Here is a 14,902-nt window from a genome sequence, read left to right on the forward strand (position 1 = left end):
TAGCCCACAAATCACATAGGAGAGGTAAACTGCACCAGGCATGCCCCGTGCAACGAGCTCGACTAAGAAAACAAGAGGGGGGTTTCAAACCTGAGATCCCCCATTTGGGAGATCCCTTACTCAACCAACTCGTCCAACCTTTCTGAACCTGATAATTTCATCTGTGATTTAGAATGTTGAATTTGTCTTGAACTATCTCACCAAAGTGAAGGTTTGACATTATGCTAATCTTACTTTAGGAACTTATGTGTAAAGAACAGAAAATTTAGGAGTAAACAGTTGATGAAGATATAGAAGCAAATCCATAATCAGAAAAGGTGTTCCATGTGATAAAGCAGCTGTCAATCATTGTTAACCCATTGAAATTTTAAAAAACCATAATCAGAGGTGTTCCATGTGATACAGCAGATGTCCAACATCCTTAGACCATTGACCAATTACCTTCTTGATGTTGTCACATGGAACACAAACATGCAGCCTAGGAGAAAAAGAGACTTCGCAGAGAAGAAGTCACATATTCAGCAAGAAATAATCCTCTACGGCCTCATTTTCCTTCTTCTGGGATTTGAATAGGAATAGGAATATAAACAAGAATAGCGCATACAATCCTACTTAGAATAGGAATAGGAATAGGAATAAGAATAGGAATAGGAATAGAATATAGAATCCTACTTGTCTGTCTAACTAATGGTTATGTTAACAAAAGTAGGACCAATTATATATACATGAACCCCATATTCAGAGAAAGAAAACTCAGACAGACATGTCACCGTGAGTCAATTTCCAAAGACTTTCTACACTTTTTTGTGTCAACCTTGTATTCGTCAGTATTTATGTAGAGCACCGTGTCATCTTCTCGGTGACTACTTTTTCATGTCTAATTTGTGTAGCATCGTGCAATCCTTCTGGTGACGACTTTTTCATATCTAATTTGTGTAGCACCGTTCCATCCTTTCGGTGACTATTTTCTTAGTTTTGATTTGTGTAGCACCGTGCATCTTCCGGTGACTACTATCTATGGTTGTTGTTCGTCACTAGCCTTTTAATCAATTAGACACTTAGAATTTTTTTCTCCATGATGATCTCGAGGAAGAAGTCTATATGGAGCAACCACCTCGTTTTGTTGCTCAGGAGGAGTTTAGTAGCCTTGTATTATGTTGATTGTGCAGGTCATTTTATGATTTAAAATAGTCTTCTCAAGCTTGGTTTGAGAAGTTTAACACAATAATTCAAGAATTTGGCCCGACTCATGGTAGAGTAGCCACTCTATGTTTTATCGATATTCTGTATCAAATCCAGTATTTCATGAGAAGACCTAAGCACATTGAGATTCATTGTCAATTTTGTCAAGTTGAGTAATCAACTTGCAGATATCTTCATCAAGCTCCTCATCGGTCCTCGTATTAATTACATTTGTAACAAGCTAGGTACATATCACTTGTATGCACTACCTTGAGGGGGAGTGTTAGAATAGGAATAGGAACAAGAATAGTATATACAATCCTACTTAAAAATTGGAATAGTAATATGAATAGTATATAGAATCCTACTTGGACAAGGATTGTAATGTAGTGTCCTAGTTGGAAAAAGAGTCTAATGTAGTGTCTATAAATAGGGTCTCAATGTAATAATATAGATACACAATTTAATAATATTTTTTTCCAATATTTCTCACAGCCTCATTTTCCTTCGTCTGGGATTTGAACCTGAGACATTATGGTTCTCCTCCCACTTCTTGACCACTCCACACACCATTGGATGCGAGAACCCATTGTAAGACATAATTTTCATCCAAAAGAGAAGCCTCGGCATTGAAGAATTAAATAAGTTCAGTCGGAATTCCTCTGAGACAGCATTGCTCCTCAGATAACTATACATTTCAGTGGCATCTAAATGGAGATAAAATAAGCTTGGTTTTCTAAGTATAGCTGAAGAATAATGGATCATATAAAATGAAATATTGGCCAAAATTCTGATGCGTCAGATCCCTTAACATTTTACTGAGGATTGGTTAGCACTGATTAGTTCATTTCCAAAGAGTGTTTTTACTAACTTATAATGGCTGTGACTGTGGCCTTACTGTCTCTGCTTTGTCCTTCAATTTTTCTAACGTTTCATCCCTTGTAAATATGTTCCCACAAATAGTTTATACTTTATAGAGACAAGGAAAGCAGAGCACGCAAATTTTTAAATAAAACATAGCAGTTTACGTGAGTCTGGAGATACCTGAAGTGCCAATATAAAAAATATCCACATCCGATCAAAACTCCTATAAAGGTGCCAAAAAGTTCGATTTTCAACAAAATTTGCCTTAGGCTTTCTCCTTCCAGTAGCAACATTATTATGTCCCTGAAAATCAAGCTAAGTTAGTCCATTTATAGAAAACCATGAGGGAATACTGTCTAAATTAAAGTAAATGAGAGGACAAAATTCAGCCAAATTCTACAAATTTGACAATTCCTGGAATTTTGAACTTGATGCCCCAGAATCTTTTCGATTTCTCATTCGAGAACTACTATCTTTAGCTATGGAACTGAATCATTTCCTCAGTTAACTTGCCAAGGAACGTCAGAATCTTCAGTTCAGAAGTCAAGATACAGACTTTCAGAGAAGAGCAATTATGTGCCTTCTTTTATTCCAGAGTCGAGAATAATTATTCATTTTATTTTTTTCTTTTCTAGTTTTAATCTTTTGACATGTTGGTACAGTAGAAAAAACTTCCATTCTCTTTATCAGCAGCTCCAAAAGAGAAGTGAATAACTTAACAGCTGAACCACACACACACGCACATATATACATGTAGTGTAAAGTCTAAACTGACCAGCAAAAACTTTATTCATCAGCAAAAAGTTTGTGCTGGCCGCAATATTTACAATCTACAAGCTACAGTCCTTGAAAATCTAAAATTCTTCCAAAAAATTGTAACATAGATTCTGCATCATCTGCACAACTCTCTTTACACCAAAAATCGAAATTTAAAATACAATTCATCTTAAATTTTTGTAGGAACTACTATTATCTTCAAAACGTCTGTTATTACCTTATATTTTTTAATCACCTTCAAAGAGAAACAACATTCTCTACCTTTCTTACACCTGCGATGTGACTTGGAAGTAACTTACTCAAGCTAAGGTCTCTTGGTGCTCAAAATTACTCAGGCAAAGAACTCAAAAAGAATGTGCAGTATACAACAGTTCATATGCTAAAGGTCTGATGACTATTTTATTCGTAACGCTATTCAAAAGTGATGCAAAGAAACCTACTCAAACTTACTTGCTTAAACAAACTGCTTATTTGAAGAACAACATATGTAACACAATGTTTGCGTCCTAACATCCCATGTGAATGGATTGAATTCTAATTCAAGCCTCAGGATGCAACATCATGTTAAAGAATCAAATCACCCAACAAAAGACCAATTGGCAGTAAGTGAAGCAGACACTAAAGTTATCTGTGAACTCTTCTATTTAGCCAGAGAAAATTGTTCCCTTTTTACATATATAAGTACAACAGAATACGACATCCTTGAAGTACGATTTATTTGCCTGCTGAATAAGTCAGCAAGAGTTGATCCAAAGACCACATGTTATTATGGGACCTTGCTAACCAATCACAAATCTTATTTAAGGAAGCAAATTTAATCTAGTGAATAAAATTGATGACATGGATTCAAGGTTGCCATAGCTACTGAATACGTCTCTTACGCTACCTATACAGACATGGTAATATATCTGATAAGAGACACATACCATATTTTCTTTATTTCTTTTATCTGAGTGCACAAAGAAATCAGCTTTTTTGTCCATTGGCCAACCCAGCTTAAAACATTTATCGGACCTGCAAAGGAAGAGTAATAAGTCTCTTCTTCCTTAGACTGTAAAAACGAAAAATCGTACAATGCTACACAATTGATTACCAAAAGTATTCATTCAGATCATCATAATTTCTCCATGCTGAATGGCTAGCTGTCCCATTCTGGTTTCTGCTAGATTCCTTTTTCAGCGAAGATAATTCAGATAAAGTGATAAATAACAATACTATGAAACAAATAGCACAAATATAGGAGTTACCTTCTGAATGACTTCATAAATAGGGGTCACAACATCCCGCAGGAAAGACTCCTCACCATGGGACACTGGTTGATATGCACCTCCACTTACTGGAAGTACATTGCCAAATAGTATTCCATGCATCTCATGTGCCATCTGATTTTTGAAGTATAAAAGGCACGCAAACACATGAAGGGTAACTGTTTATATAAATAATGTTGCTATTTCTGGAAAAAAAAAACTGGAGAATAATCTCCCCAATCCATCCAAAATACTGAAGAATTATTGCATTACATGTGTGCAATGTGTATAACATAACTAGACAGTTCGCTATGGAGAAGATGATCGCATCAATCAAGCATCACAAAACTAATCAGATTTCGTGAAGAGGTCACATGGTAACGTTACACATGTTATTACACTGTTCCTCAACGCCCACTTCACCCTTCCAGAAAAAAAAATGAAGTGTCCCTTAAGACTTTTATCTTGGTATGGTATCATGTCAGTTCCTTCAGTATGTGAGATAGTGCACATGCAAAAGTCGACAAGAGACAACAGAAGCAGTGATTGATGTAAACTGACCAGCAGATTCTAGACAAATCCAGGACTTTTACTGAATATATAGAAAGCAAACTTACATTGTGGAAGATATAGCAAAGGCATTCGGGCATAAATCGTATATTTGAAGCTTCCCCCCATATAAGAAGATAAAGGCCAATGTAAAGAAGCTCCAACTGTTGCTTGTCACAACCCAGTGGAAACCTGCAACACAAGACGTAAAGCCAAGCAAGAGAAAATCACTTCCTGTCCCTTTTTTATAAGCCAAGCAAGAGAAAATCACTTCCTGTCCCTTTTTTATAAGCCAAGCATTTGGCCATGAAATTCCAAATACAACTTGAAGTTGTATTTGGAATTTGGAAAGCACCCAAAACCTTGTTCACTTTTTTCACTTTTACTATATTTTTCTTTTTCAAATTATACCCTAAATTATTATTTTTATAAAAATAACCTCATTTAGATTATATTTCATGTTTTTTTAGGAAAATTTACACTCGAACAACCAAATATTATTTGCAAAAATTATAACCAAAAACAACTCCAACTTCAAAAATTTCAAATAAAGTGAAAAAATATTTACAATAGTATGCAATAGCTCATATATGATATATGAGATCTAATCTCTGACATTATGTGACTATCTACTTGAGATATTACTATTTTACAAATTTGATTGTATATTTCATGTAAATTAGTAATGCTGGGTGATTTTTCTAGTTTTTAGAAATTGGGGGTATAAATCATATTTAGAAAAAGTACATTCAAAATCCAAAATATTCTTCGCAAAAAGTATGGCCAAACACAATTTCAATTTCAAAAATTCCAAATAAAGTGAAATTTTTTTGGTATGCATGGCCAAACACGTAAATATTTTTAATTATAAAATTTTGAATTAAAGTACTTTCTATGTAATTTCTAAGTATGTAAATTTAACATCAAAACGAATAAAGAACTGAGGTTCATATTTACACCAACAATGAGCAAGTTCAAGTTCAAAATCAGTACACTGCTTCATTCTCTTTGGGATGGAAGGAGTAATATATTTTTTCATTTTAATAATTTAAACATATTTGACGTATTCTAAAAGGTTGTTCTTGTAATTTTTTTATTTTTTATTTTATTTTTTTTTTTTTTTTTGTAATTTAAACATATTTGACGTATTCTAAAAGGTTGTTCTTGTAATTTCATGATCACTACTTGGCTCACCTGAGGTTTGTTGGACAGTGCAAATATTTGTACCATGATTCATAGTTTTTGAATATTTTATCCTTCAGCTGCTTAACCGTATAGCTGTCCAACTGCAAAAATGTTCTCTTGTACTCAATTTTCAAGAGAAAAATGACAAAAGGATTGTTTGCTAAGCAGACAAAATAAAGAGAGATTTATATGCATATTTGATCAAACTAGTGTAATTATCAAATGAGCAGATACAGTTACCTCGTTATAATTTGCATCATCATCCACACTCTTGTTTCTTATATCCATGTTTGCAAGTAGCAATATTAAGTGCTCCCTCTGATTTGCCACATTTGCTTTCTTGATTCCGATAAATCAGCAGTAATATGGAGTTAGGAATCTCAACTATCAGCATGTTGAAGGATATGTACTAGAAGCAAATTGAAAAAAAATGCTAAATGCCACATCCTTGTTTGAAAGCATCAGAATTAGTACCAGAATGCAATTGACAGAACCAAGGCAAACTCAAGGAGATAGCTTCCCATAGGGTGGTACATGCATTCCTGAATACCAAGGTCTGCCGTAACATGTCTCACAGCACTCCAAAGTGTGATGCAACAGAAATTAAAAGACAATCACAGGACTAGCAGGTGGTTTTCTTTCAACAAGGGAAACTTGCAAAGTGTAGGATTTCATCAAGGAAGTGTTTAAAGTACCTTAGAAGTTCATAGGGACTCATGAATTTATGTAAGTGTGTAGGTTTCACATGTATTTGGTGAACACTTCAGTAAACAAATAACTAAATGAGATCAGATATGCTTTACATGTTTGAGAAAAAAAATCGCATTCATAAGTTCTGCTCATTTCAAACTGGATGGCACACGTGCTTCATACAATTTGTTGATGACAAAAGAAAATAACTTTATAAGCAGAATTAAACATGCTGGAGTGTTCTTCAACAAAGATTTGTCATGGACCTTGAACGCATTACTATCATCATACAGTCAAGGGAAGATCCAGGAAGCTATGCATATTAAATAAAGATACTTCCGCAGAATTATGCAGGAAATGGGTTCCAAACAAGTGGTACTCATAAGTCATAATAAGAAGCCGGGAAGTGGTGGGTTTCAGAAAGGTGGTAGTTAAAATGCAAACATGGTTCAACAAAACAGACTTCAGATACATGATTTTTTTAAAGTGGAATGAGTTCAAACAGAAGGAAGTGATCTTTCAGGGCCAGCCCAATCTCATATTCTAGGAAATTCAGTTAGTACTCCTTCCACTCAACTTTGCCCTTCAACTCCCAAAATGGTGACACCAAAATCTCATTAACCTGACTTTGTTTTAAGACAATAAACTTTCACAATGAAAATTTACACTAGCGAAGAGCTGAAATGAACATTAAATATTCATCCAGTGTCACTTTTTGTACAACACATTGTACCCTTTCAGAACTTGAAATTTTGTTGGTGCAGATGAAAAATTGTGCGTACAGAACACTGCAACAGTTTATGGCCACTTAAGCATGTTGCCTTACATATGACAATAAGTTCTGGAACACGTGCGTGGAGAGTCGTGATCAGTAATTTTTACCTGGAAGCCAAAGGCTGAAGCAAGCCATTCGAGTATATCATTGACAGACTTATCCTTGTCATCAGGCATTCTGAGAACCGGAAGATTATTCATATTTCTTATAGCTCGAAGAGCAGCCTTGATCTGATCAAGAAAGAGAATTACATCAATCTTTTCTGTGATGAAAATGAGATACAGAAGTCCTATATAATCATGCAAAAGGAGCATTCCAGCAAATGAAACTGAGATTAAAGCAATTTTTTGTATAACCTCAGGCAGTTCCATTATCGCTGGTTTGACCCCAGCAGCATAAATAGGAAGAATGTTGTAGTGCTCATAGTAGTCTCTTTTCTCTTCGACATCTTTGGCATATCTTTTTGTCTGTGAAAACGAAGATACTAGACCTTAAAGTTCCCAAAGAGGAATAAGTACTGGAAAATTCCAAGGACTACATAAGAACACAAATAAAACCTCATCTTCCACTTTTGAAGAGGGTACCACTGTCCTCAGCACATCATATAGTACACTTGCAATTTGATAGATCTTAGCCATCTCCTCTCTAATAATGCAAAGTCAACCAGTAATTAAATGAACAAAGGTAGGCCAATGACAAAAGAAATACAAGAAGGCCATGAAATTCAGGTTGAAATCTTACGGTTTCTTTGTTTGATGGCCATCTCTGATATTTTCCTCATAGAAGTTCTGGTAAAATTTCTGAATTTCTCTAGGATCATTTCTTGCAAGTTGAGGTTCAGTTTCTTCTTCTTCCTACAATCAACAAAAAGGGTACAAAGTTTACATCATGCTAATCATTGAGAGATTGATCTCAAAGCTTAACCCTAAAAACGCAAAACAATTAAAACATGAAAATGAACTACTTATTTACAGAAATAACGAAGATGGGTAATGTCAAACAAACATATCAAATGGAAGATAGTTGTCACAATGACAGAGTCTTGACATCTAAACAAGAAACAGGAAGGAACATGTTTTAACCCCGAGGATGAAGTAGCATGTCCTCCAGAGAGTGAACACCACTAAAAGGAAAGAAATTATTTTTGGTACACGTTGAGGCAATATCCCAACCTACTGGGAAATCAGTTGAATAGTGCAGATACTGGCTAAAATGTGAAATAATTCCATAAATACGTTTTAGAGGGAGCCTATTGTAAAACCCAGAGATATAGTCCTCTACAAAGAATCTGCTTAAGTCACTCCTCCATGTCAACTTGTGGAAAGTCCTCCCATCTATGGCTATACCAAACAGCATGCACCAGAATACACTTAGAAGGAACTTTTATAAGAAATATAAAACCGCAAAGCTTTAACTTGCATATGATGTTCCTACCCTTTCAAGTCTATGTAACAGGTATGTCTTGAATTGACGAACGCCGCGCCCACTTGATGTTGGATCCATCCTATGAGCCTTTTCGAAAGCATGGAAACGACCTAATTTAAAAATATAAAAACAGGAAAAGAAACAAGAGGAAGAGTAAATAGAATGTCAATGAAGACAACTAGTGGCACCAAGTAAAGACAAGAGAGCATAAAAGACAATTGACTTCTTCTCAACATATTACTTAATTAAGGTCTATTTGTGCTATATGACTAATCATGACACTGCATCTTTTTTAAATAAAACCTAGAGATCTCCAGTATTAATGATACATACTTCACACATCTAGTCCCAGTCAAACGAAACCTAAGAAAGCATTCACGCCCTCAGCAAAAGTTTCCAACATAAACAGTAAACAATCTGGTTGAGCACAGGAGTCATGGACAGTACATAAACTTATTTAAGAGTCTCTAAAGTAATATATAGAGATCATCTTATGATTCTTAAAGTATAGCAACTTTGAGGTGATTTTCATACAGACTACAATAAAAGTGTGTTAGAGATTTGATCAAGGCCACAATGCCAAATTGTTTTAATGTTTGCCCTCCCTCATAAGCCCCTACTTTTGTGTTCCTCATAAAGAATTTTAACTTGGAAAAACATTATTATACCTCTCTATAAATACAGTTTCAGAAAGAAAAAAAATGGAGTTCTATAAAAGACAAGAGACATGTGTGTCTCATCTGGATGAAAGGATATTGACCTGTTGGTAACAATGTCCTCATTGTTCAGGAACTTTAAGATTAAATGCACCTCTAATTTGAGCTTCCAAACATAGGAGCATAAAAAGTCTTCCTTCTTTTTTTTCTCCAGACAAGTGATTCATAAGAGACATTATTGTTTACATTTTGGGCTTCATTTGAAAAAGAACACATAAGAACTCCTCCCAGATAGCCGATGCTCAATCTAGTCGTTACTGGTCCTAATCATTTTACTGGACTCAAAGTAGATGGAATACAAGCTAGGTATTTTTTAATGATATTTACCACTAAATTCCCTTCTTCTTCTTTTTTGATAAGGTACATATGATATTATTTACCACTAATTCAAACATCACATTAAGTTTTCTTCTGCTCCTTCCAAGGCGTAAAAGTTAGTTTTGCTTTCAGCAGAATTATGCATGTTAGTTAAACTATGTGATTGTAGCTTTGGTATGACTGCAATTCAACAAAATAAAATCCTAACGAATAGAACCAAGCCCGTTCATCCCATAGGTCAAAACACTAATGTACATCTTCAGAATTCCACATCATGTAAAGTTGCTTAAAATACTTGCTATACCTACCACGTGTGTTTATTATAGTTAAATAGAGAAAATAACTGCATGGGAGAGTTCTTTATAATCATTGTGCCTCAAATCACCAAATACTCATCCAATAGATATTATGAGGTCCATATACATTGGTTGATTTCAGATATAACCTAAACGACTTTCCATGTTCATTTTAACTTGACCGACAGAAAGATTCAAAATATCCTCTTATTGGTCATATAACTACAAAACCAAGAAAAGATTAAACACTAGGTATCACTTCATATCTGCCTACACCTTAGTGGTGTGGGTAGAGTTACTAGTACTTATGCTGGTGGGAGGTAGTAAGGTATCACTGGACTAGTCGAGATACGATCAAGCTGGGCAGACACAATCATACAAAAAAAGTGAAATCTTTATCCAAATCTCAAAATTAAAAAAAAAAAATAAGGACTTGAAATTAAATATAGACTCAGAAAATATAATTTTAGCTTATACCTATTGATTCAAAATCTAAGTTAAGTTAACAACAACAACATATCCAGTGTAATCGCGCACAAATGGAGTCTCGTAAAGGTAGATTGTACGCATACCTCATCATAACATAAACTTTAAAAAAAAAAGATAAAATCTTGTAGCTATTCTTACATAGATAAGCAACTCTAGGATTCTGCTTCTCGACTTCATTAGCAACACGAAGAATAGGAGCAATAGACGCCAACGTCGACGGCACAAGTTCACTGTCCAATGAATTCTGATCTTCTCCAGCAGCAGGGTCTACCATAGTGGGTGCTTTAGAAACCCTCCTAGACGCAGTTCTAGGTGGGCCCACACCCCCTTCAGCCTTCGTCCCACTGGTACTCGCCATAATTTACAACAATACCAAACTAGGGTTTTTTTCCCCAAATCCTCTGGTTGTTTGAAATACATACTAATTTATATATTAGTATTACTTAATGTGTTTGTCTTGTGGAGATACTTTGGATGGAACTTTAGCTTTTGATTACTCTATGAGCAAGAAAAGAATGTGATGTGACAGACTAGTAACAAAGATTTTTGAGCTTCTTCTCTTTTTCGCTTTGGAAAATTTGTTTGTTTGTGGGATTTTGGGTTTGCTTTATCTAGCTTTAATGGAGAAATTGTAAAGAAATAGGCAACTTTTTTGAATGAAGAGAGAGAGAAGGCGCACTTTGCTTTGCTTCGCCTATGGGCTTTTGAACAGAGGACCAAAAAAGAGAAACAGAGAGGACCCCATTGAAGAGGAAAGACCATTGGTGTTTGTACGTTAAAACATTCCCGCGCTCTATTAAAAAAACAGTTACAAGTGAGAAACGAAATAAACTAACAAACACGAGATTGCTGTGGGATGATTGGCTAGAGGTTTCGAATTTGAATTTTTGATTATGTAGAAGAAATTGTTGGATTTTTGCTCCTATTGGACCATTTGTATCAATGTGCATGAGGATTCTAATTCATGTATCTCTCGGTTCAAAAATTAAAATAAGAGGCTCGAATTATTTCTTTGGACTCTTTTTCAATTTTGATATATATTGGTTGATTGTATATTTCGTTATGGTTCTATGATTTATAGAATCGTTTTTCCTATTTGATCTCTTTGAATTTGCGATGGATTCTATTTATTAAAAAGAATTGATTCAATACATTTCATATATACTCATTGGTACTATGTTGGATTTGAATCAGATTTCGGATTAGTCTAATATTGATTGATTGCCTCCATATTATGTTGTGTGACATCCCAACTTAAGATAAGAAGTCCCACATTGGCAAAACACATAAAAGATGTTGGGTATATAAGTAAGCAGGTTTTACCAACTAATGACGCGTTTAAAGTTGTGCGAGTCTAGGCCCAAAGCCGACAATATCACTGGTGGGTTGGGCCGTTACAAATGGTATTAGAGTCACTCATGTGTCAGGTCCGGGCAAACCTCGATACTGAGTTTAGGCAAATCTCATTCGGTGGGGCAAACTTCAGCATCGACAAAACTAACGGTGGGGCAAACCTCAGCATCTAGAAGTTCCACATCAACAAAACACAGGAGAGATGTTGGGTATGTAACACTTATAAGTAAGCAAGTCTTACCAACTAGTGATGCGTTTTAAAGTCGTGTGGGCTTAGGCCCAGAACAGACAATATCACTAACGGGTTGAACCGTTACATGTTGTTGCTAACAAATATTGTTTATTTTTTGTTTTCAAACTTTCAAGAGCATTTCATTTCGGTCCTTACTAGCTCGTTGCTTGCTTGTACAAAGAGAATGTTCAAGAAAGCTACTACACTCAAAGCGCACTTACATTACCATCATTATTTTTCAGAAATAAATCATATGTGAATCTAAATCAATGTCACAAGATTAAAAAGTATTTTGATATAATTTTAATTTAAGAATCACAAAATTAAATTTTTATCTTCATTTTTTTAACCTCTATATTAAATCAACTTAGATTTTTTCTTTTTAAACGGAAAGAGTATTTATTTTAGGCCACGTGTGATTTTATCTTTAGAACCAAACTTTTCTTGGGAAAATGTATTGTGAGTGGAAATTGGAAAGCTTAATTGGGAAGGAAGGTAGTCAAGGTTATTTTATGTTGTTATCATGCTACATTAGCTTAATAGTAGGTCCATATCGTGACATATATAACACAAATAGGATTATTTTGTGCCCCTACTTAAGTTTTGATCCTGATAAATGAAGTCTAGAAAAAATGAGTCCGCGTTAAAATTGGAAATTTATGAATTTAAATATGACAAGAAGTTATTATGAATGATTTGTGAAGTTCAAATAAATGGGTAAAGACTTGCCACAAGTCCTTTCGAATAAACTATTCATAAATTTTAATAGAATATTAACTTGTCTAAAAAATTTATTGATATATTTTTTATTTTAAAATTGATCTATGTTGGTCAAAATCAATTCCAAGTGACTTCAATCTTAGTATCAAATTTTCTAATATTAATCTCACCAGTTCACAGTATATTAACAATACTCTTTTTTTTTTTTTATAACAATACCCACTTTATTTTCTTCATTAAGGCTGTTTTCGAAACCCAGTAATAATTAAAGGTGTTTTTTTATTTTCAAGTTTTAGTGGAGAAGGAAGAAGAATGAGAAGGAATTTACACTCATTAGTCACTATAAAAGGCTTGTATGACCACGTGATTTGAAATTATATTGATATAAAGTTAAAAGTTTATCGATTAAACATGTAATTTAAAACTTTTATGTTGTAATTTTTTCCCCACAAACATGAAAAACTAATAAGTAGTGAAAATTATTATAATTTTGCCAATTATTTCTTATACAATCTCATTTAATGAGCAAATTATAAATCATAAATAAGATACCAAAATATTTTAACGCGTCGAATTAATAAATCACATATCTCCAAGTTTATTTTGCAAATAAATATTTGTGATTAGAAATTCTCAAATACACCTAATTTTATATATAAAGACCACCGATCAACAACAATAGTAAGTTAGTAACTATATATTATTTAATATAATTCTTTTATTATTTCAACAAAATTTAATAATAAGGTCATTTAAATTGATTGTTTCCTTTTTAAGTGAAGTTTTAATAATTGAATGACGCTTAAGTTATAAAACACAGTTGAGCGACTTTCTACTCGGGCTAGCTTAGTTGTATGGTTGTAAAAAATGACAAAGAGGAGTACATACTAATTACCACTAGCGCCTATAGATTTTTTTGTACTGTAAAATATGAACGTACGTTGTGTACAAATAGTGAAGAGATTCTATTAAAGGATTCTTTATTCCTTTTTTTGTGTTCTTCCATTTTACTTACTTAAAAACATTGTGATAGAAATATGGAGAAATTGGAATTTTGGGCCCATAAAGAATATATATGTACCTAAAATAATAATTCAAAAATCTGTCCTCACAAGTCACAACATAAGTAAAAGTAATAATTCATTTTTAATTAATATAAAAAGCAAGTAAAAAATAAATAAAGAGAGTACTATATATATATATTCTATTATTATATAAGAGGGAGTTTATGATGGGGCATTGTAATGTCCAATCATAAACTCCCTATATAATATATAATATAAAAAATCATTTTTTCTACTATATAATATATATTTATTTTTCTACTATAAGGGAGTTTATATAATATATAATAATATAATTTCTACTATCATTTACTAATGACTTAAAATATTTCATATTTAAAGGTTATATAATAAAATAGGTTCACTCTCAAAATTTTATCCGGGTCACATATATTGGGACAGAAAAAATAACATATATCATTTTAAAATTATCAAAAAAGTATTATAAATAATAATAATTAACAACTTAAAATATCTTAAAGACATTTTAAAAGGGTTAATTTTGTAATTTTATCTATATCACATAAATTAGGACAAAGTGACCAGTAATGTAGGTTATTTGTAAGTTACAAAATATTATAAATCACAATAATTAATAACTTAAAACATTTATTTAAAAAAAGGGCAAATTTGGATGACTCTTCAAATTTCAGTTGTGTCACATAAATTGAGACAACAAAAATAACATATATTGTGTCCATTTTAATTTATTTGTCTTCATGTTTTTTTTTATATTTAAAAATTGGGTAAAAATTATAAATCATGATAATTGACAACATAAAATATGTTTTGAAAAAGATACAAAAAATTCCACTGATTCTTGAAGTTAATCTATCGTAAAAATACTATAAATCATGATAATTGACAACATAAAATATTTCAAAAATAAATACATATAAAAAAAATCGATTGATTCTTGAAATTAATCTATCGTTAAAAACTATGTATAAAATACAATAAATCGTGATAATTGACAACTTAAAATATTTATTAAAAAAACTCAAAAAAATAAATTGACTG

At 33.0% G+C, this 14,902-nt stretch overlaps 2 protein-coding genes across 3 annotated transcripts in view; one reads left to right on the plus strand and one right to left on the minus strand.

Moving 5' to 3' along the window:
* The window catches only part of LOC125875812 (callose synthase 7-like), a 28,111-nt gene extending 16,942 nt beyond the window's left edge, over positions 1–11,169 (minus strand). The window contains exons 1-13 of one of the 2 annotated variants that reach the window (XM_049556850.1): positions 10,652–11,169; positions 8,704–8,804; positions 8,011–8,123; positions 7,827–7,914; positions 7,626–7,736; positions 7,377–7,499; positions 6,045–6,143; positions 5,814–5,905; positions 4,688–4,811; positions 4,071–4,205; positions 3,917–3,993; positions 3,750–3,837; positions 2,227–2,349 (exon numbers count right to left, since the gene is read on the minus strand). In XM_049556850.1, the coding sequence (XP_049412807.1) occupies positions 2,227–2,349; positions 3,750–3,837; positions 3,917–3,993; positions 4,071–4,205; positions 4,688–4,811; positions 5,814–5,905; positions 6,045–6,143; positions 7,377–7,499; positions 7,626–7,736; positions 7,827–7,914; positions 8,011–8,123; positions 8,704–8,804; positions 10,652–10,871 (1,494 nt within the window). In that variant the 5' untranslated portion in view covers positions 10,872–11,169. The remainder of the gene's footprint in view (positions 1–2,226; positions 2,350–3,749; positions 3,838–3,916; positions 3,994–4,070; positions 4,206–4,687; positions 4,812–5,813; positions 5,906–6,044; positions 6,144–7,376; positions 7,500–7,625; positions 7,737–7,826; positions 7,915–8,010; positions 8,124–8,703; positions 8,805–10,651) is intronic. The other variant, XM_049556851.1, reaches the window with a different exon arrangement.
* LOC125875815 (probable galacturonosyltransferase 15) overlaps positions 1–14,902 on the plus strand; it is a 222,935-nt gene that overhangs the window by 24,429 nt on the left and 183,604 nt on the right. The window lies entirely within an intron of this gene.

The sequence above is a fragment of the Solanum stenotomum genome, chromosome 9 (genome assembly GCF_019186545.1).
Source record: "Solanum stenotomum isolate F172 chromosome 9, ASM1918654v1, whole genome shotgun sequence".
NCBI classification, from domain to species: domain Eukaryota; kingdom Viridiplantae; phylum Streptophyta; class Magnoliopsida; order Solanales; family Solanaceae; genus Solanum; species Solanum stenotomum.